The sequence below is a fragment of the Leptidea sinapis genome, chromosome 13 (genome assembly GCF_905404315.1).
Source record: "Leptidea sinapis chromosome 13, ilLepSina1.1, whole genome shotgun sequence".
In the NCBI taxonomy this organism is placed as follows: Eukaryota; Metazoa; Arthropoda; class Insecta; order Lepidoptera; family Pieridae; genus Leptidea; species Leptidea sinapis.
This window is the reverse complement of record NC_066277.1, coordinates 8344567-8371118: the sequence shown is the minus strand read 5'-3', so window position 1 is coordinate 8371118 and position 26552 is coordinate 8344567. Positions and strand designations below refer to the sequence as shown.

At 35.2% G+C, this 26552-nt stretch overlaps 1 protein-coding gene and 1 non-coding gene across 2 annotated transcripts in view; one reads left to right on the top strand and one right to left on the bottom strand.

Moving 5' to 3' along the window:
• Nucleotides 1-26552, top strand: part of LOC126967564 (ankyrin repeat domain-containing protein 29-like) — a 53749-nt gene that overhangs the window by 11225 nt on the left and 15972 nt on the right. Inside the window, exons 2-8 of the mRNA XM_050812091.1 lie at nt 9778-9903; nt 14386-14484; nt 17982-18080; nt 19146-19343; nt 21933-22130; nt 23044-23142; nt 24261-24359. Coding sequence (XP_050668048.1) covers nt 9778-9903; nt 14386-14484; nt 17982-18080; nt 19146-19343; nt 21933-22130; nt 23044-23142; nt 24261-24359 — 918 coding nt within the window. The remainder of the gene's footprint in view (nt 1-9777; nt 9904-14385; nt 14485-17981; nt 18081-19145; nt 19344-21932; nt 22131-23043; nt 23143-24260; nt 24360-26552) is intronic.
• Nucleotides 25379-25450, bottom strand: Trnac-gca (transfer RNA cysteine (anticodon GCA)). The gene has a single exon. It is a non-coding gene; the product is annotated as a tRNA-Cys (tRNA).

Genomic DNA, 26552 nt, shown 5'->3' with positions numbered 1-26552 from the left:
GGTAAAAGTGTCGCGAATTCAATGGTTTTTACCCATTTCAAAAATCTCCCAACGCACCTAAATAGTAATCATTTTAAAAATACGAGGACTAACTAATCACATTCATAATTAAAAAAGAAAACAAGGTTTGTTTGTAAGTCTTTACTGCTTTAGCCCAGTTTCAATTTGTAGATGTAAAAAGGGCGATACTACGACGTAGCAGCTCTGGAATAACGTAGACACTGTAGCAGCTGGAATAACAATTGTTATGATAACAGTCGCGGAACGAGAGCTGCTTGTTATGAATATACAGCGAGATCTACTAATGGAATGTTGTTGATACAGACTATTGATCTGAATTATTTTAGTCTCAAATATATTCTTAGTTTTATTTATTTTGACGATCACAGAAACTTTTGGACATAATTTTAAGAAAAACAGTTATTATTTTTTTTAAATCAAATATCTTTAATTCATTTCACGGGAGTCCATTAATTACGTGACGCGTTTTTTTTGGCTCGTTCGGAATCTCAACCAATCTCAAGTGGGGGATAGTGGGGTCTCAGTAAATATCGTGTATTTAATTTTTTTCAACAGCTGTTTTTTAAATAAATCTAATGAAATCCAGCATGATATAAGCTAATTTACATAAATACACATTTGCACAAATCTCATGTGAGACTAGAGGTAGAGGGGGAGGGTCACAAAATCTCTCCTCCATAAAAGTATTTCCGATTTCCACATTTTATATATTTCTACAATCGCTGCATAAATACTTGAATAACACAAATTAAATTTGATCTTTGGACATACTTGAGTAAAATAAAAATACTTATAATTACTATAATTTAAATTATGTAAATATAAACTTTTATAACTAACGAAAGCAGAGTTCGTGATCACAGGATTAACCACACCGACCAGTATTGACGGTGGACCAGCCATAACTCCCTTCGCCATATTTCCATTTGAGGGTAAAAAACGACCCATCCCATGACGCCGTCAAAAATCTTTATAATTAATTTTTTTTAAAGTGAAACCTTTTTTGAGAACGTTATATATGTTCGCATGTTAAATGTATTGCACAATATCTAACGGTTTTCGGTGACCGCATATGAAGCTAATTTCAACTTGATTCCTTTGTACTATTATTCCACTTTTTTTTTTGCAATAACACTTACTTTGTGGGTTTTGCATAAACCGTCACGCTCGGTTATATAATAGTCGTTCAGGTAAAGTTAGCTCAAGACTCAAGTTTGCGCTTTTACTACAAAAAATGCCCCATTTGTCAAATCACCGGTCTTTGACAACACTTCCCTAACAGCCTCGCCTAGTATCGGAATTCTGAGTCTCGAAATGTCGGGTCGAAATGCCAATTCCACGGCCATCTGGATTACAAAGCCAAAGTGGCTTGGAAGAAACTGGGCGTCATAAATAGAGCACTGCAATTCTTCAAGCCAGCGCCCACATTCTGGCGCTGTACAAAGCGCAGATCCGACCACATATGGAGTATTGCTGTCATCTCTTGTCTGGTGCACCCCAGTATGAACTCGATCCATTTGACCGCGTGCAACGCAGAGTAGCTCGAATCATCGGGGATCCAGTGCTCTGTGAACGGCTTGATCACTTGGCGTTTTTAAGGTGCTTTCTTCCACGTACCACAAAGCTGTGGGATGAACTTCCTTGTGCGGTGTTTCTGGGACGATACGGCATGGATTCCTCCGGTGTTGCAAGAGATTGTGGTCGGTGGTGATCACTTAACATCAGGTGTTGGTCTTCCATTTCCATTAAAAAAAAGATTGTATGGAAATTGCAACTCACGCGTCCCAATATAAGGCGATAAGAATGACTTATCGGGTATAGTGGGACAGCTTCAGATTATTGAGAGCTTATTACTGACAGTAGAAGGTAGTAATTTATCTCTATCTGTAGATAGTATATTGGGAACGGCCGTAAGTCAATACTAATTTTCTTTTTGTTTATGTTTATGGTTATTTTGTAGTATCTTGTTTCTGTTTATAAAACATTTACACCTACCAAGCCACAGCTATTGAATAAAATGTGAAGTGGAACATTTTTAATTTAAGCTCTTTGGTGACTCGAGCTCAAATTAAAAATGTCAATAATGTCAGGGACAGGCGCCGCTTCATGTGTTGGTACAAATCGCAGTAACGCTGTCCCAATTCTAATATTCGCACACGTCGACTGAAACATTAACGCAAACAACCCGTTCATCAATTCAGCGAGAGTTTAATATTGACGCGTGGAATGAATGTTTCCTGAGTTTATTATTCACAGTACCAATCTTCCAATAAGTTTAAACTTAGCACTTTTAAATCGCATTATTGTTATCAAATCTTTCATTTAATTTACTGTTTCTCCTGCAATACTAGAGGAATCACAGGAGCGTTGCTGGCCTATAAGAAACGTGTGCGCGCATTTTTTGACGTTACCCATACCGTATCGTCCTGCAATCACTGCTCTAGGAAGCTCATTCCATAGTCTACGTGAGGAAAGGTTCAGGTTTGGTTTGGCTTGGGAATTCAGCGGCAGAAAGCAGGTCAAACAGTCCTTCGAACTACTCCCCGTGATAAATGCAGTAGAAGAACTTACCAGGGGGAGGCTCCTTTGAACCGGATGCCGGCTAGATTATAGGTACCATAACGGCGCCTATTTCTGCCGTGATGCAGTAATGTGTAAGCATTACTGTGTTTCGGTCTGTAGGGCGCCGTAACTAGTGTAATTACTGGGCAAATGAGACTTGACAACTTGTCTCAAAGTGACTGTGGCCGCTGAGAATTTTTGGGTTTTTCAACAATCCTAAGCAGCACTGCATTGTAATGGGTAGGGCGTATCAATTACCATCAGCTGAACGTCCTGATCGTCTCGACGTCCGTCGTCGATCAAAAGAAAAAGAAAAACGGAAAGCGACGGCTCTACGCAACGCCAAGTGATGTAGCCGTTCACAAAGCAGCAGAGCACTGGATCCCTAACAAGTCAAGAAGTTCTGCGTTGCACGCGGTCAAATAGTTCGAGCTGATACTGGGGTGTGCCGGATCAGAGATGAGAGTAATACAATATGTGGCCGGATGAGTGCTTTGTAGAGAGCTAGAATGTGGCCCAGTTTTAAGCATTGCCGTGCTTTTTTTAGTTGGTGGGGGTGGGGTTTTCAGTGGTTAACGCGCATACTTCAGTCTTCTGGGGATTAAATTTAACAAACTTCAGTTAACCCCATTCCGCGACCTTCTCAAGAGAGGTTTCTTCCGGTACTGGTTAACGATTTCCCGAGAGAGACACTTTCCGAGAACGTACCGGTAGACATGTTTAAATAATAAATAATGATATAAAAGTTTTCATTATACTCGTCTTACCGCGACGCTTTATTTGAGCACAAAAGCTATCGGTCACTTAGTAAGTGACAGGCTGTTTGCCCTGTGGTCAGTCCCCGTGAGTGATAGAGAGGTCTATTGTGTGCCACGTTTAATATACCCTGTTTTCATAATGTATTTTAGATAAGCCTTATTAATAAATAATAATATTAATGTATAGCGAATTTAACGCATAGTATCATGATCAAACACTGAGTGGATACTAATTAATATTATATTGAGGAATTAATTATCTAATGATATTCAAACAGCGGTTATTATAACCTATGTATATATAATAAAATTGACTGCTTACCGAGTCTGTAGTAACATTAAATACTTTGTCATAAAACAATTCGTAAGTGTTACACCTATACAAGCGTAACTCAAAAAATATGTGCGCTTAGGTTCTAAGTTCTAATAGGATATAAGAATCAATATTCCATCGTTTTGTCGCATAATAATAATTATATAAAAAGCACATCGTCAGAAGATTAATGCTTGTCGATCTTATAAGAAAATTTTAATCGATTAGTTGCTGTTTTTAAGAATTTTTGTAACTATATTCATGCAGTTCATACCTACACCAGTTTTGACAAGATCCTCAAGAATTTACACAGTACCTACAGTAGTAGGTACTGTGTAATAAAGGTGGACACAATCTTCTCTTAGTAAAGAGAAGATTGTGTCCACCTTTATTTCTGAAATAGCCAACTGTTTTCTAAAGGATTTACTTCTTGAGATAGCTCATGTAATTAGAAACTAGGGCAATTTTCAAAACTCGTTATATAAGTGTTAATTCATGAGATTAGAAACGAAAAGTAAATTTGGTCTTTTTTATTTGACATAAAGTGGCGAGACGAGCAAAACGTTCATTTGATGGAAAAAGATCTCTGCTAATTACAGTGTCTCTCAGGATTCTTGATTGCGACTAAAATTCTGAGTGATACAGGAATGCTTGTATATAACTGTTTAACGACAAGAAAGGCGCTGTCATACCGTCCAGCCACGTACCTGGTGAAAAGAAGTCTTCCACTGTTAAAATGATTACCTGTCTTATATGTACGTAAACCGTTCTTGAAAAATACAAAAATTCTGAGCGGCACTACAATTGCGCTTGTCTCCTGATGTTAAGTCTAATTTGCCCAGTAATTTCACTAGCTACGGCGCCCTTCAGACCGAAATACATCTCAGAAATAGGCGCGGCTGTGATACTCATAATCTAGCCGGCATCATGTGCAAAGTTAAAAAAAGCTGGTTTGTTTATACACGGTGAAAAATATTTCTATCTTAGCCTTAAGTCTAGCGTTATTATTTAATGATAAGCAAACATCTGTATTTGTTTAACAAAATTAACGAGGTATCGACCTCCCCGAAGTAAACATGAAACAATACCCTTGTCATCTTGTCGCAAACAAAATGGATGTGGTTTTGCATAATGTATTATTCTATTTATTTTGGACTTTTATAAAGATTTGCAAGTTCAAATATTAATATTTGTATCTTTGAATCATGGTGAGTTATGAGTTTAAGATTTTCTGATGTGTTTATTTTCTTAAAAATTATTTAAATTCAGCTTATTTCTTTACAAAATAAGTTTCTACCGTATGTTTTGCAGATAAATAACTTTTACGTGTTAACTTGTCAAACTTCTTTAGTGTTCTTTAGTACTTCTTCGCGCGGTGCACTTTATTTTGTTGGTATTTAATAAGACTGACCTGTGACGCTCGGTTTTGTAGCGGTTATTTGGGTAAGGTCATCTCAAGCATTAGAGACTGCTCGGTGAGCGTTATTACTAATTAATATATTTATAATAATCAACCTCGCTGTGATTAATTGCCACTTTGTCGTGTGGGCACTGGGTGTCTTATTACCAGAACCTTATAATATTGTAGCACTGTGTAATAAGAGTCGTTTTGTAACTAAGCTTAGTAATTATTATATTAATTTGTATAACTATTTTGATTTGTGGTTATATAACTAAATGTGTTGTATAATTTTTGGAAACTTCTGAAACTGGTGAATGTGCTAGTTTTTAGTTCTGCTCATATTTATTATTGTAATACTGTTTGTTTCTTATACATAAATAAATAAATATTATATCGACAAACAATGCCTGCGAGATAGACGAAAATCGACGGAGATGCAGCAAAATGGAAAGGGAAAACAGTCGTAACCAGTGAGACATGCTTGGCATTATAGCTCCTTAGTATTTTGAATATGAAACCTGTTCCTTCTCGGGAATGTATAAATAAATACTTCAAAACTGTATTGAATCTAGTGTATATTAAATGACTTTTACAAATATGACTTGAGTGCCGCGGCCGATAGGTTTCTTAAATATGATGCATGCGCGACGGTTGACCGTCTATGGCAAACAGAATGGTGGGGAGAGGAGGCTTCGTTCTCGCGCCTCACCCGCAACACTAGTGATGTGCCGCAACAAAACCCTTAGCTAAGCTGTCAGGTCGTATATGCGCTAGTATAAAAGTCTAAGTCTGTGGTTATTACCCAAGTTGGAAATTCTCAGGTGCAACCATTTTCTCGCATGTAATTAAGTTAATATTAAATCCTTTAAGATTAAAAACAGCTTATTGAAAGTCAAAACTAAAACGAAAGAAACGAACGAAAAGAAAAGAATATTATTATAAGAGTAAGTATTAAACTGTAGTCTCTCTACTCATTTAAAACGTATCCTTCCTGGAATACAATGCTAACTAGATGTCTCCATTAAAACTCTGACACAGTAATGGTTCCGTTATTAGATATCCGAGTTACTCGCGCACCGGATATGCACGACAACTTCGACAGGCAATTAGCCTGTTTTGTACAGGTCATCTGAAAACAACAGCTTGCCATAAATATAATGTTCTACTTTGAAATTGACAGCTCACCTCCAGCTTGAGACATAGCTTCACAATTACATTAAAGTATCTTACAAAATATGAGTTAAGTTTAAAAAAGTTTGAATGCAAATGGTATTTGTCGCTTCTTTGGCGTAGGCCTCTCCCGCAGCTTTTAAAATTTCCATATCCCTAAATTTCGTCATCCAGTGGGATCCATTCCATGATTTTCTTTGTGCAACTTTCGTTCTGCAACAGATATATGTGACCAGCCTAGTTCCACTTCAGTGTCCTGACTCTTTTCACAACGTCCGTAACCTTAATCCTATTCCTAATCTCCTGGTAGCTAAGTCTATGAAAGATTTTTTTTTATTACAATAAGAGGCGAGACGAGCAGGTCGTGTGGATGATGGTAATTCATACGCCCTGCCGATTACAATGCAGTGCCGCTAAGGATTCTAGTTAAACCCAAAAATTTTGTGCAGCTCTCCAACTGCGCTCGTCACCTTGAGACATAAGATGTAAAATCTCAGTTGCTCAGTAAATATGAAAGAATATGCATATTACTTCCCTTCAAATTAATAAATTATTATCTCACGACATCACGACTATTAATCCAGTGTTTGCATCTAGTGGATTACCATTTGAACAATGACCGACAGTTTATATATTTTATTGTAAGTGGGTAAAAAATTTAGTCAATCTTCGAAGCTATTCATCTGATTTCAAAAATTACCTATTGCGTAATAATGAATTTTATTTATATTTACGAAATCAAACAGTTTTTAAAAGATTAAAGTTAATATTAGTTAAAAGGACGGTCGTTAAATATATTTCACAAAGATTTACTTACATACTAATGTTTTCATTGTTAGGTTTACAGATCATTTATTCTCATTAAAAACATATAAATGATCACTTACTTAAATACATTAACCTCTGATGAATTTAGATCCTTAACTGATTGGTGTGACATCATTAATGATAATTATAGGTTATTATGCGTTTTATTGCTTTATAGCGGCCGCTCCCTATATACTATCTACACATAGAGATATATAACTTCCTTCTACTGTCAGTAATTAGCTGTCAATAATCTGAAGCTGTCCCAATATACCCGATAAGTCATTCTTATCGCCTTACGCGTGAATTGCAATGTCCATACAAACTTTTTTCGCTGATTAGCTATACGTCGTCCCATTGACAGACAGCGTGTACTGATAAAATGAGCTACCGTCGATAAGTTTATTGGGACAGAAAAGCCAACGATAGTTACGATTTTTATCTCAAGTAAGAGATAGACTGAATATTGGGAACGGCCTTAAGAGTGACTCCTTTTTCCTACCGTGACATTTGTTTTTTTCATAAATATATATATTTAAAATAGGTTGATAAAAATACAGTAATTTGTGATACATTTCTATTATAAAAGAGGTGTATTATATAAGAGGAATCCAAAATCATCAGTGGTTAAAACGCCATACATTAACAGACGGGGATGATGGTCACTTGATGGTTAGTGATCACCACATTTGACGATCGTGAAAAATGCATGTTTCGAATTGAGATTTATTATAACAAAATCTTTTAGATATCAAATTCGAAAGATAATTTTTATTACATTAATTTTAAGTGTTAATATTAACTTTCATAGCCTGTGTTCATAATATATATAAAATAAAGTTTTATGAAACAAATAATGCAGTAAACCACGATATCAACTACTGGTTATCTAAGCTATGAGGCAGCTCGAATCATTATTATTTTTAGTAACTGCTTGTGTTATTTATACTATAATATAGTATATTATAATTTGTAACATAATATGTAATAGTCAAACTTCGACACTCAATCGCTTCAATGTTTGGCTAATAAAACTTCAGCAGGCCTACCATCAACTTTGAATTAGCGATGCGATTCCGATGCAGTTCAGTTTTGGCACCTAAACTGAATCGCTAAAATTCGTACCATTAAGTGCCTTTTACTAAATGGCATTTGGATCGCTTATGAAGAAAGAATGAACGAAATATATTTGTCTGTGTTCAGCAGTGTGAGTAAGAGGGACGCTGTACAGTTGTTGCATAAGTTTGTCTCTCTTACTCGGACCATATGCGTTGGGTTTCGTAACGATGATATGATTTTAGCGGTTTTTTTGCCTAGAAAATACTCAAATCATTTTAAAATTGCGCTTTATATTAAATTAAATTATAAACCATTAAACCCTTTTTTGTACTTATTAAATAACAGTAATATAAATATATTCTTATAATAATAATATAAATAGTTCTTTAAATTACAAATTAAATGTTTCCTAAGGTGTTTTCATGAAAATAACGAGTTATGATTGATGTTTGATTTGACAGGAGCACAGAGAATTTTTTTTTAATTCGTTCTTGCTAACAGGCCTGGGCCCTTACTGCCTCATCTTTAGTATTTTCATTTTCAATATTTGTTTTCAGTATTTTGTTTCACAAAAAAATAAGGTATTCTCATCTCATCTTTCATCAATAAAATTTTCCTTTTCTGTTTGCGCTATTTTTTAAAAGTTATTAACAACACGATTCATTTTCCTCTGAGGAAGTAGCAACTTTTTTCGAATCGCTCACTTTGACACATAAGCTATCCAGTTTAGGTTGAAATATTACCTCATGGTACGAATGAATGAACGAATCAGTTGGCAATTCAATTTCTTGATTTGAAGTCAACTTAAAATGGATAGCTCTAATGACGTCGTGGTACGAAATAGCAAAGCAGTTCAATTTAGGTTGTCAATTGAATCGCAATAAGAGTTCATGGTAGGCCCGCAGGTCTGACAAGAAGCCTTAGGCTAGGGTTACTATGGATGCGAGTTCTGACGGATTCGTCAGAAGAAACAAACGCCTAGTATCCTGGTATGGCAACGCTCGAGCGGTTCCGACGACGTCGTGCATGTTCTGACGCGTTCGTCGTTGCCAGTGTTGCCCCTGTCATTGGATACCAGGCGTTTGTTTCTTCTGACGACGCATCCATAGTAACTCTAGCCTTAGACAAAGTTAAAGCCAATAGGGTGGTTCGGTCGTTGATGTAAACGCTCAAGAAATCCGTTTTGAAAAAAATGTACTATAAACTTTGCATTCCTTCAGCGCCTATATATTTGTGAAAGGTGACCATCGGAAATAATTTACTAACCATTCCCAGAATGAGCTTACATAACAACACGAAACATGTATGTACCCCAACTAATTACTCGATACAAACAATATTCGATCGGATGGTTCCTCAGCAATTATGTATCGATTTTTTAAATAAAAACTGATTCATTAGATTGCCTTGCCCTTCCACCTTAGCATACTAAGGCCAACGAGACGAATATAAACAAACAGACTTTTAATAGGTTTCATTATACTGAGTTATATTTTCATAAATACGGCTGATAAGACGGTATACGACAGCGATTAGTTTAGGAAATCCATAGTTTGTGTATTTGTTATTTATTCAAATAAAAATGTTTTGAAGCCGTAAAGCATTGTTTACAATCTTTATCTTGTCTCGTTGGCCTTACTGTAGCTACGAATATTGTTGTCAAAGAAATGCTTGTTTGTCGGTAGATGTGTGAGAGCAGATCTCGGGTCCAGGAGCTCGACATGTTGCTGCACGAAGCCGTCATCAAGAATGAGCCAGCGGCCGTGCGGGTGGCGCTGCAGTCACCGGCCGACGTCAACTCAAGAAACAATGTTAGTTCACACTTTATCAAAATTATTAAAAACTTAAAAATTTATTTTGTTAAAAAATTTCCAACGTAATTTATATATTTAGAAAATCTTCCTTAATATCAATAAAATAGGCTTTGTTTTGTTTATTTACTATAGGTGCTTTTTTATGGAGGAGAGGACAAACGATGGTGTTAAGTGTTCACCGCCGATCACATTTTCCTGCAACACCAGAGGAATCAAAAGAGCGATGCCGGCCTTTTCGAAAAGTGTACGCGCTCTTTATGGAAGGTGTCATGGTTTAATGTCGTATTTTACTGGAAACACCACAGAAGGAAGCTCATCTCAGAATTTCCATAAAAACCGCACTGTTGATGAACGCCACGTATCCAGATGGTGGGGATGATATCCTAATTTGTGGCGTTACGTGCGAAGGTGGAATTAGGCGGCAGCAATCAAAAGCACTTTGGTTGTTTTTGTAAATTGTAATATAATGTAATTTTAAAATAATGCTGCATATAAATTATTGTGTCGTTACTACATTAAAGTGCATAAAACTATAAATACTGTCTTTATATACTATATATAAAACGTCTCATTCCATTATTTAGAAACCTAAGAGACGTGGCACCAGTCGAGACAACTATGATGGTGTATCAATCTCTCTGTGTTCCAATCATGACCTATTGCATTTGTGCGTGGGGTGGAGCTGGCAAAACGTTTATGCTTCAGTTAGAACGAGCGCACAGAACTCTACAAAAAACAATTTTCAATAAGCCGTTTAGGTACCCAACCAACCAATTACATGAGGAGAGTAAACTTCTTAGTGTCCGTCAGCAATATATTTATGGAATAATTTCAAGATTTCATGTAAAAAGTAATATTAATTCTAATGATAATAACAGAATAAACACATTTCGTACCCCAATCACTAAAACAGGCTTTGCTCAATCACAGTATGAATTTAATTCGGCATACGCTTACAACTACTTCAGTAAATATAATAAAAATATAAGTAAAGTAAATAAATTCTCGTTAATAAAATCTTTAAAATCATGGCTAATAGTATTAAAATACGAAGATACAGAAAATGTACTTAAAATTAAAACTTAAAATTCAATTACTAACATTTATTTAATCTTGTGCACAATTTGACATGCTAACAAATACTAAAAAAAAAAACACACACACACACACACACACTCACACACACACGCACTCATACACATACACGCACACACACATACCTCTTTCTAGTGAGTTTGCTAATTCTGTTTAATAATGGATAGCCTTTCGGAAGGACCTAGCCTCTGCAACTCAGGGTATCCTATCTCAGAGGGTAGGGCACAAAAACATTTTGTACAAAAACATGTTGTAATAAAGGATTATTATTATTATTATTATTATATCAACATAATATTTTATTCATTGGGCCTATCTTAAGACAGTATAGAATAGTTGATACGAGAGGGTTTGTTTCACCGCATCAACTGTACAAACACTGGATCACCCTTCATTTATTATTTATATACTGACTACTGCTCTGTTGCCGTTATATTTATTTTGCATTAGTCGAATCTCTCATATGGCGAGGGAATAGCGCATTTTATCTGCAGCATTTCCTACTCTATTTTATTCTTTTTGAACTCGATGGTAAAACGCTAGTGCCTAATCTATTTGTCACTCTTACTTATGCTATGGCTGGGTATTTTTCCAATTTTAATTACTTATTGATTCGAGTTTACAGGAGTAAAAATGTAGTTATGTCTTTTAATAGCTTTATCAAATAAATCCATACGTAAAATATGGCATCGCTTGAGGGCAGGCACAAGGTTCTGGATCTTTTTTCTTCACAACAGTTCATGATACCATTGGCACTGACACACACACTAATACAACTTCTTGTTCTATTGTAGATACGATACTAGAAGTAAGTTCTGCAATAGCATAATTATAAACTAACTTAACTTATGTGGATCTTGTGGTGTAATAAATAAATAAGCAAAATAATTTAGATTACGACAAATTATTTATAAAAATATCTAGTATCTGTCCGTACCTTGAAAATTTCTACTATTCAGTTATCTACGTTTTTCTAATGAACCGATTGAAAAAATAATATAACAAATTGGACTATTAGTATTTCTTTATTGTTAGATCGACATTGGTTTTACTTACGCTACAGATTATTGCAATCTTAAAAGGTTAACAGTCTACCATCTATTTGGTTAGCCATCATTATTTTTCCGTTCAGCTCCGATCTATTTTGTTGCTTTGAGCGTTCACCTATTAAGGCGGCACTAAACGCCAGTGACCTTGAGCGATATGAGCTCACGGCTGTCGGCCCGCCATCTATGTATCAAAGCCTATATTTTCGAAATTCTTGCGTGGAAAACGTAATATTTTAAAAGGCGCAAACAGTTTATATGCTTACAATTCTCACTATTGATTACTTATCTAAATAAATGTACCTACACAAAAAAAGTAAGCTATAAGAATAACTTTTCTGAGAGTCGTACTAAACAAATGCGTCATGCCGAGAAAAAGCTTGTTTAACTGCAAAGAAAAGTGGTAGATTAAAATAGCTCTGGAGTGTTAACTATAACCAACAGCAAACATTAGCAACCTACAAATAAGACTTAAGGGTATGTGTAACATGATAAAGTAGTGTTCATAGCTCCAAGTGCTATATTTTCACCACAAAACTTGTCTAAAAACACCTTGTTTGCGTGTTTTCTGCTTACCCTTCGCCTTAAAGCGATATATTATGTCCAGCCCACTGCCATTTAAGTTTAAGGCGTGAGTTAGTGCATCGATATTTTTTGTTCTTTGCCTTATTTTATTAATTTTGATTTTATCCATCTTCTTTATACCAAGTACCAATGTCTGACGACCGAGCCTTTCTCGGATTTTTAAGAATGTACAAAAGTTAAACGAAATAAAAAAAACTAATAGGACATCTGGATTGGAACCGGAGTCGTCTCCTTTCCGGATCACCCAATATCCCATCTGATCTATTATAGTCTTGTATATATATAGTGGCGAAATTTACCTTTGTATTCTAATGTTATTGTAGCTGTTTCTCATTAAAACACGGATAAAACTACATTTTTTAAAATTGAAACCTAGCTACATCGATTTCTCGCCCCGAAACTACCTGTATACTAACCCCCTTATTCATAATAGTCTGCTAACTTAAAGCATTGCTAATTCTCACTCTGTCTTCTTCTATTGACCTAAGTTAGAATGAGAAAAAAGACTCCTAAGCGGCTGTTTAAAGTTAGCGGACCATTATGAATATAGGGGGAAAATCTAAATCCTTTCATTTTAAATCGTTGGAGCCGTTTCCTAGATTCAGATTATATATATATTTATATACAAGAATTGTTCGTTTAAAGGTAAGGTTTAAAGATACTCATTTCAATAGTATAATAATAAATATTGATATAGTTATAATTCCTTTAACTAGTTGTTATCTAGAGTTTTGCTGTGGCAGTATATGTCCATGTTTGATAGCCATAGACAAAGGCAATCGAGTCTAAAATTAAAATATTAACCACTTTTGCAATGGGCTGTCTTAGCTTAAGTTCAGTATAATTGGACGTAAGCACAAACATCACATTGTAAGGAATTCTTGTTTAAAGTTTAATAAGCATCAGTGTATTCCATACATGTGGGTTGGGCTACTAAGTCATGAAGTCATTTAAAGTGTGACAGTAGGGCTGTCATTTTTGATAGTGCGTTAATTTGAATCACGTGACCAGTTTTGTGTTCTTAACTCAATTTCGACATGATTGTGGTTTGGAACGTTTTTCTGAAATTACGTCCTTTTTCAGCTGTCAAATGACGATAAAAAATATATTTTATTGTAAAAAAAAGCGTGGGGTGTAGAAGAATTATTATTTTAATGATATCTTAAAAAGCACCCCACGCTTTTTTTACAATAAAATATATTTTTTACACTATTTTCAATTTAAATTTATTTTCAATTTTTTATTTGAATTTTATATAAAGCGTGCCTTTTAGTTTTTTTTAAATATTATTTATTTTTCATTTTTTAGTCAAATTAGTGTAATGTCATCGGTCCTCGATAAATCTACAAAGTTTGAACGAAATCTAGCCGTTTAAAGTGGGTCAAAATCGCGCCCAAAGAAGTCGGTTACTAACATACAAACATACAGGTGAAGCTAATATAAAGCGTATAAAAATGAAATCAAGGATTATGTTAAGCTTACAATAATTGCTAAGTTTAAACGTAAGTCTAAGAACTAACTCTAGATATCTCAGCCTGAGATGAAACCTACTAACATTACTATCTTCTTGTATAGTCTGCTAACTTAAAGCATTGCTAATTCTTACTCTGTCTTCTTCTATTGACCTAAGACAGAATGAGAAAAAACACTCCTTAGCGGCTGTTTAAAGTTAGCAGACCATTATGAATAAGGGGGTTAATCTATGCTGTAGACTTGTAGATATAGAATATTAAACGGCTTCTTATTGTTTCAGTACGGGAGAGCCCCCATCCACTGGGCTGCGAGTCGAGGCAACGTGGAGATTATAAAGTTACTCATCGCAGCTAAATGTGACATTGAAGCAGTAGACAAGGTATATTGGAGGTTACTCTTAATTAATCGATTTATTATAGCACACAAATACAAACGTAAGGATACTTACGTTTATACTGCACATAGACTCTATTCGGAGGAATTTGGTAAGAAACACCGGGACACGAGAATTTTACATATTACTAGCTGACCCGACAGACTTTGTTCTGTATATAATAAATAAAATAATGTTTTTATATGAATTTGTCAATAATATATCATAACATCAAAAATTACTTTGTAAAATATGCACCCTGCTGTCGTAATGAAATTGTTTCACAGCAGAACTGTCAAACAGTGCCACAATAAATTCTCCCCTAGAAATTATGTATGGACACATCAAAGGAAAAACAAATTTGTTGTTTATATTTAATTTAGCAGCACTTTCCTATTTATTCACCTTTTAAACCTTCTCTGGACTTCCACAAATAATTCAAGACCTAAATTTGCCAAATCGGTCCAGCCGTTCTCGAGTTTTAGCGAGACTAACGAACAGCAATTCATTTTTATATATATAGATATAATCAATATATATCTAATAAATAACTGTTACGACTTAGCCGTCTGCTATAATATTATTTTTTACCTTATGCTGAGTAGCAAACCTTTTTGGGACATAACACTGCAAACACCACCTTATTATGTTGATATAGAATAAGCCTTACTTTAGTTATTCTAGTCATATTATAGTAATTGTTTAGATAAGTTTTTTCATATTATTTGTTATTATATTTTGTTAATGTTCACGTGTATTTGTAGTGTTTGTTCCAAATAAAGATATACTTACTTACTTACTATTGTTACCAAAATAATACCTCTAAAATGCTGGGATTTGTAATTGGCAATGGCAAAGTTTTTAGGAAGTGGCGTACGATGGTGATCCTATATAAAAGTCTGGTTGTCAGTATTTTAGAATACGGAAGTACAGTCTGGAGACCACACTACGCTAGCCATTGTCTCAGAATTCAGAAGCGTTTTCTTTATCACTTGGCTTTCTCAATTGGGAAATCTAGATTAATCGCAACATGGGTCCCTTCAAAAAAAGCGCGTACACCTTCCTTAAAGGCCGGCAACACTCCTGTGATTCATCTGGTGTTGCAAGAGGTTGTGGGCGGCGGTGATCACTTAACAACAGGTGAACCGTACGCTCGTTTGTCCTCCTATTCCATAAAAAAAAACATACACTGATACATGATAGATAAATACTTGCCATTGCTCTTAAAATTTGGTTAGTGACATGTTTCGCATCACAAGTACCTATGGGAAATGTAGTCTTGTTATATTTTTTGTTCAAGTTTAATAGTTTTTTACAACGTACATCATTAATTCTATTGATTGTACTAAGATACCAAATATAAAAATACGGTTTCATTCGTTTGTCTGTTATTATGAGCCTATCTACGAAGCAAGAGGTCTCGGGTTCGAATCCCGGTAGGTGCAAACATTTATATGATGATTATGGTGTGTTTATGTTTGTTTCCGAGTCATGGATGTTTATAAGTGTTTATGTCTGTTTAAGTAACTATATTGTATTAAATATATCGTTGTCTTGCAACCCATAGTACAGGCTATGCCTAATTTGGGGCAAGACAATATGTGTTAAAGTGTTTCAATATTATTATTAAATCTTTCAATTTAAAGGCTATTGCTACGAAGTTATTAATGAAAGCCTTTTATTACAATACTCCTTTGGTTTTTTATTTCCCATCGGTGTGTCTGCTGGTGTTATACATCTGAAATATTGTCAGAGTTCGTATTGCTATTACCACCATAACAAAAAATAAAAAGATGTGTGGCACTCGGGGACTGCCGCGGTAAAGCTATTGCATAGCATTTTTTATCAACTTATGCAATTATAATTATTTATTTATGCATATTTTTTGATAAAATTAATTTAAAAAAAATCAAACGGGAAGTGAGTAAAATTTAACTTGCAAGATTTGAATACAGACAGACAACGGGACAGGTGAAACTAAATATAATGCTTGTCATAATAATAAAAATTAAAATAATAAAGAAATTAAAAGAAAATTAAAATGTACCCCAGGCTCGAATCTGGGACCTTCTGCACAAAAAGCAAACGTGATAACCGCTGTTCCACGGCAACTGTAATGATCATGCCGGAATATCTATATAGATCCATTAAGTAAGTATTAGGTTATTTTCGTTACGGAATTTCTGGATTCGGTCTCCACGCTCAAGGCCCGCAATAGAAGCTATGCAATAGGTTAATAAAGATGAAAATTTAAAACGAAAGTTTCATCTACATATAAAAAGCATATATTGTTGTAGGACTCTACGTGTTGGAGTTCACTTACTCGCACTTTACTAGTTTTTTATGCCTTACTACTCTTATTGTTTCTGTTATGGGAGGACGCCTCTTAAGGCAAAGAGTAAGCAGAAAACACGCAAACATTGTGTTTTTAGACAAGTTTTATGGTGAAAGTATAGCAATTCGAGCTATGAACACTACTTAATCCTGTTACACATATCCTTAAGTCTTATTTGTAGGTTGTTAATGCTTGCTGTTATCTTGCGGTTATAGTTAACACTGCCGAGCCTTTTTGAACTACCATTTTTCTTTGAACTTTACTTTTTGTGTAGGTTAATTTATTCAGATTAGTAGTGAATAACGAGGATTGTAAACATGTAAACTGTTTTCCACGCAAGAATTTTGAAAATATTGGCTTTGTTACATAGATGGCGGGCCGGCAGCCGTGAACTCATATCGCTCAAGGTCGCTGGCATTTAGTGTCACCTTAACAGCATATTACGGGTATCGTAAATTTTCCTACAAACCATCAACCTTAGAGACATTGACCATTTCTTCGAAAAACAATTTGACGAATGTGACTTCTAATGTGTGTGATGATTCTGTTCAAGAACAACTGTGTTGCGGGCATCTGTGATTTTAATTTTATTGTATTAACAAAAAAGTAATATTTTTTACTCTCTATTCTGGCATTGGTGCATCGTATGCTGTACGTGTGACCACCTTCTGTCGAGAACGGATTATTCATTAAGTTATACTAGTTGTAGGTTCCTTTACACAGGCAACATCAGTAACAAAACATGTATTTATTACCGCCATTTAGCAATATACAAGTGATACTTATAAATGACAACGTCTTTGCATTATAAGGAATGTTGAATTCGATCATAATTTGGAAATTATCGGTGGGAGGCTCCTTTGCACTGTATGCCGCCTTGATTATAGGAACTACAACGGCGCCGTAGCTAGTGAAATTACTGGGCAAATGAGACTTAACATCTTACATCTCAAGGCGACGAGCGCAATTGTAGTGCCGCTGAGAGTTTTTGGGTTTCTCAAGAATCCTGAGCGGTACTGCATTGTAATGGGCACGGCGTATCAATTACCATAAGGTGAACGTCCTGCTCGTCCCGTAACTTATTTTCATAAAAAAAATGTATATTTTAAGTTTATGCATTTTAATAATAAATAATATGAACGAAATCACACTAATGTAATATTTCCAGTTTGGTATGCGACCGTTACTGATGGCTGCGTGGCATGGACACTTGGAAGCTGTACAAACATTAGTTCAGGCAGGAGCATGCTTGGGTGCTACTAACAAGGTATGTTGTCCTGGTATCTTTAGTTACAAGTTAATTTCTATTCAGAATAAATAAAAAAAACTGCGTAATTTAATTCGTGAGAAACCCGCTGTTTCTCACGAATTAAGGCAAACTTGTTTTAGTCCATCAAGATGGCTGGCTGCATTTCATGATGCTGGCTTCCAAATACTTGAACATCCTCCCACTCTTCATATTCACACGTCCTATGCCCCAGTGATATATTACATTTCCAAGGTTGAAGGATTATTAATTGAAAGGACAGGGATTCTAAGATGATGGAGCTGTAGTCGCTCCTAGTATTTAGATGTCCATGATGAAGATTAAAAAAAGGAATCTTAAGTTTCTAAGTTAAGCAGATATTTCAAGTATTATATTCAAAACCGAACATATCAAAAAATAAAATTAGATTTAATTACAGTTGCCCGTAGCATACGCATTCACACTTTTTATACGCTTTATATTAGCTTCACCTGTATGTTTGTATGTTTGTAACCGACTTCCTTGGGCGCGATTTTGACCCACTTTAAACGGCTAGATTTCGTTCAAACTTTGTAGATTTATCGAGGACCGATGATTGTATTTAATTTAAAGGCTTGCACGAAAGCCGTCCAATGACTGCTCCGTCTATTCTTGTTGTGCCTGTCAGAGTAGGTCTTGAGAAATCTTTCTTCGAGGTCATGGTGGAGTCTAATATTTGAGACATAACAATGTGCGTCCGTTATTATTCTTAATATCTTTGACTGAAATCTCTGTATTATTTCAATGCTTGACTTTGCTTCTGTTCACCAAAGTTGTAGACTATAAGTCCATATGGGTTTTATTATGCTTTTATAAAGCAATAGTTTGTTTTGAAATGAGAGACGTGATTTCTTATTAAGTACATAGTGCGCAACTTAAGGCCCATAACTAATCGCTTAGTGCTTCCTACAGGTTAGGCGTCTATTCAAGTATATTCCAAGATACTTGGCGTGATCTTCGTGCGGTAGAGGTATGCCGTTGAGAGTGACCGATGGACATGTTTCTTTCCCTTTTAAATATTAATGTAGTTCCTTTTTTGTTGATCAGAAACAGAATGATCTACTCCAGTGCGCGTGCTCAAGAGGATCATACGAAGTGGTCTCGTACGCGCTCTCGCTGGGCTCCAGGGTGCAGGTCACAGACTCAGCTGGCGACGCTCCCCTGGCTCTAGCAGCTCGATCCGGACACACTAGCGTGGTGGAGTTGTTACTGGACAGAGGGGCCTACATAGACGCCGTGAACAAGGTATTTAAATACTAATTTATAAAATATTAATTTATCCAAAATGACAATCTAATATATAAAATTCTCGTGTCATGGTGTTAAACATTGAACTCCTCCGAAACGGCTTGACGAAATTTTGAGTGCATATTGGGTAGGTCTGAGAATCGGACCACATCTATTTTTCATCCCCCTAAATGTTAAGGGTGGTCCACACGATTTTTTTTTGTCATTTTTTTTTAATTTGTTTGATTATGAGTCAGCATTAAAAATACATACAACTTCAAATTTTCACCCATCTACGATCAACAGTTACTTTTGTATCGCGATTTTAATATCGGCAATACAACGTTTGCTGGGTCAGCTAGTATATAAGTATATATTACCTTGAAAGGATGCTAGGTCGTTATTACTGTCATTTTAGTGATGTCATTTTTGATTTGATTTGATTTGATAATTAACTAACTCAAATTATCTTAACTGATTAAAAAAAATCACCAGTAGGATGCTCTATTATCATTGACTTATGGGGGCTGTATTTTATTTAAAAAAAAAATACTTTAAATAATTTCAAATTCAGAAAAAGCGAAGTCAAGGCAAGAGAGTACAACAATACCTAAACTTATTTGTTATCTTTTTCCAATGTTTGGAATCTAATATCAAGAAACCATAATTGATGTTGTAGCCACAAAGCACTTTTCTCATTATATGAAGGATCGCAAATTAAATAAAGTTGGCGGAACTTTTAATGCTCGAGGCTTACAAGTTAGCTTCGTTTGCTTAACATACATTACCCGCGGCTAAATCCTGTGGTCTTTGTTAGTTTGATATAGGGCAGAGTGGAAGCACATCATTATTATATTAAGAGTTATATTTATATGTGTATAAATGAGTATAAGCATTATTTTGTGTCGGTTCGAAGGGCTAATGAGACTAACATCTTCAGTCTCAAAGTGCAATAACTTTATTGAATGAAATCCATTTTCAAATGTTGTGAGCCTTCTTGAGTGTAAATTCCGCAATGATTCGTCTTCAATTAATGTGACACGAGTTTCGCCTTTACACGAGGCATTCTCAGGAGAAGTTGGCCCGCCAATTTCTGGCACGCGTCTCGTGTCGAAGTTATTGCACTTTTAGACGAATCTTAGCGGAATTTACACTCAAAAGGCTCATACCATTTAAATGAGGACAATAACATTGTAATAGGCAGGACATATCACTTACTATGAGGTGAACCTCTTGTTCGTTTAGTCACTATTTCGCATAAGAAAAAGCTTCCCCGAGGTATGGTGCTCTACTCTCGACAAATCAAAAAAAGTAGATTTCTCGAAACAGAAATTGATTTGTTTTATTAATATCGCAATTATATTCTGAGCGGCACTGCATTGTAATGGGCAGGTCGTATCAATTGCCATCAGCTGAACTTCCTGCTCGTCACGTCCCTTATTGTCATAAAGAAAAACTTACAGGTTAAAATGATATGAGTTATATTAAGTCAAATAAACTGTCAAGCATATAAAATATATTTCTATAGCAATAATTATTCTGTTTAACAAAGTAAATAATAACATTAGAAATAATCTTTTCTGGACGCCCGCGTCCGTGTGCCTGTCTATGGATCGATGTAAGTTTTTTAATGAAAATAAAGGTCGAGACGAGCAGGACGTCCAGCTGATGTTAATTGATACGCCCTGCCTGATAAATGAAGTGCCGCTCAGAGCTGTTGAAATGCCCAAAAATTCTGAGCGCAACTACAGTTGTAGCTGTAGAGCGCAGTTGCGCTCGTCTCCTTGAGACATAAGATGTCAAGTCTCATTTGCCCAGTAATATCACTAGCTACGGCGCCTTTCTGACCGAGATACAATAATGCTTACACATTACTGCTTAACGGCAGAAATAAGCGCCGTTGTGGTACCCATAATCTAGCCGGCATGTGTGTGATGTGGCGGGGAAATTGGTCGAAAAAATTATAGTACCTACAGGAATAATTTCGCATTTCATATGAGAATCCTCTGTACCATATTTTAAATAAATTGAGCTTCTAATTCGATTTACTGACTTACTGTTCTACTTGTACAATATTTAATTTACCTACCTTGGAACGGGAGAATAATTAAATTACTTTGAGAGTAAGCGACATGATGCGATCGTAAATCGAATACACCTCAAATGTCCCTGGTTGTGACGGAGTTATAGGTTTTCATATTAACTTGCCTATTTTATGGAGCGTTATTTTATGTTAAGTGTCATTTCATTTTTTATATTATATCTGGTTAGATAAGACTCTTTTTTTGCCTTGGAACTTGTCTTCTTATAATATTATTATACATATATTATAAAGTTGAAACGATTTTTATTTGTTTGTTAAGATGCTCTATAGTCTATTCTATCTACCAGTAGGATTTGTATATATTTGATATAATATTACTAGCAATGCCCAGAGGCTTCACTCGCTTAGATACCGATCTCGTGGTAGTGGAAAGTCTACTAAGTCGGACTATAGATTTATTATTGTTAACATAAAAGTTTTATTTCACTTAGTTATTTTTTATATGAACACCATGAACAACATCATACATATAAAGCGAATATTAATATGTTAAGCTTTTGTAGATGGGACGGACTGCTCTCCACGTGGCATGTGAAGGTGGCCACCGCAGCACTGTTGCCCTCCTGGTATCCCGCGGAGCAACACTTGAAGCTCAAGACAACTCAGGGCGAACGCCGATGCACGTTGCTGTCTTGCTGAGACACACTGAACTTGTCAGGACTCTTCTTGAGCTGAAGTGCAATGTGGATGCTGTAGATAACGTAAGCTTCTGAAGCCCTAGTACAGTTAACAGATCCATACAACTAAACCAGACCTAAACTTAAATTAATTCTTATATGTAATTTAAAAAAATGGTTTAAGATAACTACGAAATTAAGTTAATAAAATGTATGGTATAGGATACAGCTGTATTCGTAAGTTTGTGAATCTCCCAGCATTCAAAGTTAAAATAAAACTCAAAAGACGTTATATGGGCGGGATTGCCCACAGTTTATGTATTAGGGGCTTGTAGCCCCAATCAAACTGGCGATCCACTTGAATCCAATCGATTAAATATTAATAAACCTCTTTGATTTTATTCATTGCTTTTTATTAAAAAAATAAGAGAAGTCAAAGAGGATGCAAATACTACGTAAAAAGAGGCGGACTGCCTAAGAAAAAATTTAAATTTTGTTAAGTTTGAAACGTGCAGTCTTTTGACATAAGTTTGAATATTACAGTATGGCGATTGGCGAGATGTATAATCCGGCTAAGTTTGAAAGCACAGTTGCTTCAAAGTACTGGTGATTTCGGGCTTCGGCTTTCTCCGTTTTTTACAAGATTACCGTCATCTACCAATGACTGCACGTTTCATACAATAGGTTGAATCGCTTTTTTCTTAGAGTTTCGCTAGGCTGGGAGAAGTGAAAAATATGATTTGCAGACTACAGCAACCATTATTTTTATATTTACCTACGAATTTTGATCACGTCGCCGCCAAATCAGTGATCAAGTGTGTTTTGTCAATGTCATAACGTATTGAGGCGCCCTCTGAAATCGATCTTAGGAAGTAAGTTTAAGTTACCGGCAGAACTATATGTAACGAAGCTCACGGTACTGAATTATGTTTCATTTCAGAAACCTCCCAGAAACCATTTAACGGTAGGTATATTATATATTATGTTATTGTTTCAGAACGGGGTAACAGCGTTGCAAGTGGCGTGCGGTCAGGGCTGCCGAGGAATAGTTGAACATTTGCTAGAATTCGGAGCAAATGTGCATCTTCAGAATAATGTAACTTCATATATATTTTTATGATCACCCATGCTTTAAATCATCTATTAAAGATTCTAAAACAGTTAGCTTATTGCCAACATTAAAACACCCAATGTCCTAGTAACCATTACAACATCCAAACGATTGTTGTAATGAAATTCAGTACAACATTATATTATCATCCGTTTTCATAATAACACTCCTTTGGATGATATTATGGTTACTAGGACTGCCTTTTTTAATGTTAGCAGTAAGCTAACTATTTCAGAATCTTTTATAGTGGATTCACATTATGGATAAAGTCTTGTATGCAACTGTTAATAATTAGGTATTAAAACACTCATGTGATACTATTATCATTCATGTCATCACATTCGTGTTTTAATGCCCCTTATAACACAACAGTTGCATAAATAGGTAACTACTTATAGTGTTGAATCCTACATTAACTTGTACTTGGGATGTCAATAATGTAACATAAAAAGTTCAGTATTTTTTATAAAAAATATAATTACTAGTATTGTTCTAATAATCGCTTATCTCCATAAGTTGGTATCTCTATATTTCTGATTGTGAAGCCTAAACTGAATGTCGACACTAATTGTCGTTAAGCCACATGATTTACCCGGAGATTTTTAGTCGCATCCGTTCAGTAGTTTTTGACTTGTTGCATTACATTACATAGTAAGTATTGCTTTGACGAGAATAAACTATCTTATTATTAAATATTTAAGATACTTAATAATAATTTGCTATTTGAGTTTGTAAAACAATCCATATTATGCAATACCCTTAAATAATTAAGTTCTGTGACAATTGGATGGAAAATAAGGAAAATTTTAAAGTCATATGTGGAATTTTGGAAGATGAATGGGAAGGAAATAATACCTACTCTATGTTGGACTGTTTTTATGATTCTGTTTATAGTTTCAATTAGCCGGATTTTTAAACGAGGCTTTTGTTTCCGGCCCCATTGGATTAAGCCGTATTTTCTAGTAGAGTTACTGTTAGTAAAATAATATAATACCGATTGACTACGGGCTTCCGAATATGCCATAGCATATCCTAAGCCGAAGACGATACACCTTTTTTTTATGAAAATATGGGACGACAACTGCTAATTGACAATGCTGTAGGTAGGGTCGTGTGCTCTGCACGCCGCCCTTGCTGCCGGTGCCTCGGACATTGTGCAGCTGTTATTGGCACACGGAGCTGACCCTACAACTGCTGACCAGGTAAACTGACCATAATATGAACTTTCATCAGGTCTTAATTTCCGGAACTCCTGCACGTTACAACTTGTTTATATTGATATGATGGTGCTCTTGTGGTAATTTTTGCGCTTGTCACATGCTTCTATTAAAAACACAAAAGATAATATGCCCGAGAAGAAGTTATCAAGGTGCAAACGAAAAACAGCCACAAATGCGTGTATCGTCGCCAAACAGAACGTTGTTCTGTGCCCATGAGTCTTTCAACGAACAACCATTGTGCTGTATTAACCGTTGGCCAAAGATCTTAATACAAAATACTTTCACCTCGGGCTCGTCGACATCCTAAAACATCCTTTCTAATGTTCATCTCCTAAGCGCTGGCACGATTTTGCCGCTACATTCACTAGCAGATAGCTCATGTTTTACATTTATTTGAATGAAAAAACAGTTACGCGTTCCTTAATATTTTCGTTTCTTCGTTTATTGCCATCAAAATACGATAGCAGGACCCAACTGGAAAAGAATAGTCCAAAACAGACATCAGTCGTTGGACAATGCCTCAATCTTTGCCAACCGGCACGCTGAACTAAGAAACATTTTGTCGTTTTTAACTTTGCATTCTTAGTTTCTCAAATGTTAAATTTGTTCTTTTTTAACGCATTAAAATGGCTAACTGAAATATGTACGTATATAAGACGGCATAGGGGATAAGCAGCTTCTTTATCGCAAAATCGCAAACATCTTCACAATTGCATCACTTTATATTTGGTCTTTGCGGCTATAGGCAAATACTATAATATTGATCGGCAAGAAATATTGGTTACACATTCACTATATGCGTACTATCAATAGGTTATAAGCACAGGTTATAAATATAGCTATGCGTCGTGAGAGACGCTAAACCTACGCGTTTTTGAATATCATTTAAAACTTGATTTACATAAACATCCGAAAATAACAAAATCATTTGCTTGAAAATAAAATAACAGTTAAAAATTGTTGTGAAAATATTGGATATTATTGGAAGAAAAAATGCTTACAGGGGACACCCGGGTTTGAACCGGGGACCTCTCGATCTGCAGTCGAATGCTCTACCACTGAGCTATATCCCCACGCGATCAAATGTTAAAATAAGTGCATTGTATAATACTCTTGCTATAATAAGTTACAACAATTTCAACCTTATCAGACCTATTTAAAACCTATAATCGCCTCCAATAACAGCAACGTACTGATAAAAGAGGACCTTTTCGAGTGAGATGTGACGTGACAGTTATAGGGATTAATAAGTTAATCAAATCTTTGGTAAAAGTTTATAGAGCGATTGGAAAAATGCATACAAAAATTACACAGCTAGCAAAACTATTTCAAAGATCTAGAAATTATGACAACTTAAATAGGTATAGCATAATAATAGCACGTATGTGGACTGTGTGTAACTGTGGAGTGCATCTGTAATATTCAAACAAAACAAACAAAAATATTTTTATTTCGTAGGTAAATTGCATTACACTTGAAGTATGTCATTTTTTCTTACAGCTCGTACGGACGGCATATTACCTCCAAGAAGAACGAAACTTATTTATTAAAAGATTCATATTTTCAATTTAATTTTACAAATCATTTCTATTACAATATATGCAAAGTGATGCAACAAAATTCACAAACGTCAATTACTAAACGCCTTACACGAGTAAGAGAAAAATATGTGAATTAATACATACATAAAGTACATTACAGTAGATGCATCAATCCGCACATACCGTAAATAAAATAATGATACTTCAGCTTAATTATTAATACATTCATTTTTGTTCAGCCGGCACACAGCTACACATAACTTCAAAACTTGCGCATATGCATATTTTTGTTAGTGCAACACCAAGTATATTAATTATACTTACTATAGGTACTTTAAATATATTTTTTACTTTTTAATAGTTAAAAAAAAGACGTGTGGCACTCGGGGACTGCCGCGGTAAAGCTATTGCATAGCATTTTTTATCAACTTATGCAATTATAATTATTTATTTATTTTATTTATGCAGTATTTTTTTCATAAAGTTAATTTAAAAAAAAGCAAACGGGAAGTGAGTAAAATTTAACTTGCAAGATTTGATTACAGACAGAAAACGGGACAGGTGAAACTAAATAAAAATGCTTGTCATAATAATAAAAATTAAAAATACCGTGATAAAAACATATAAAGAAATT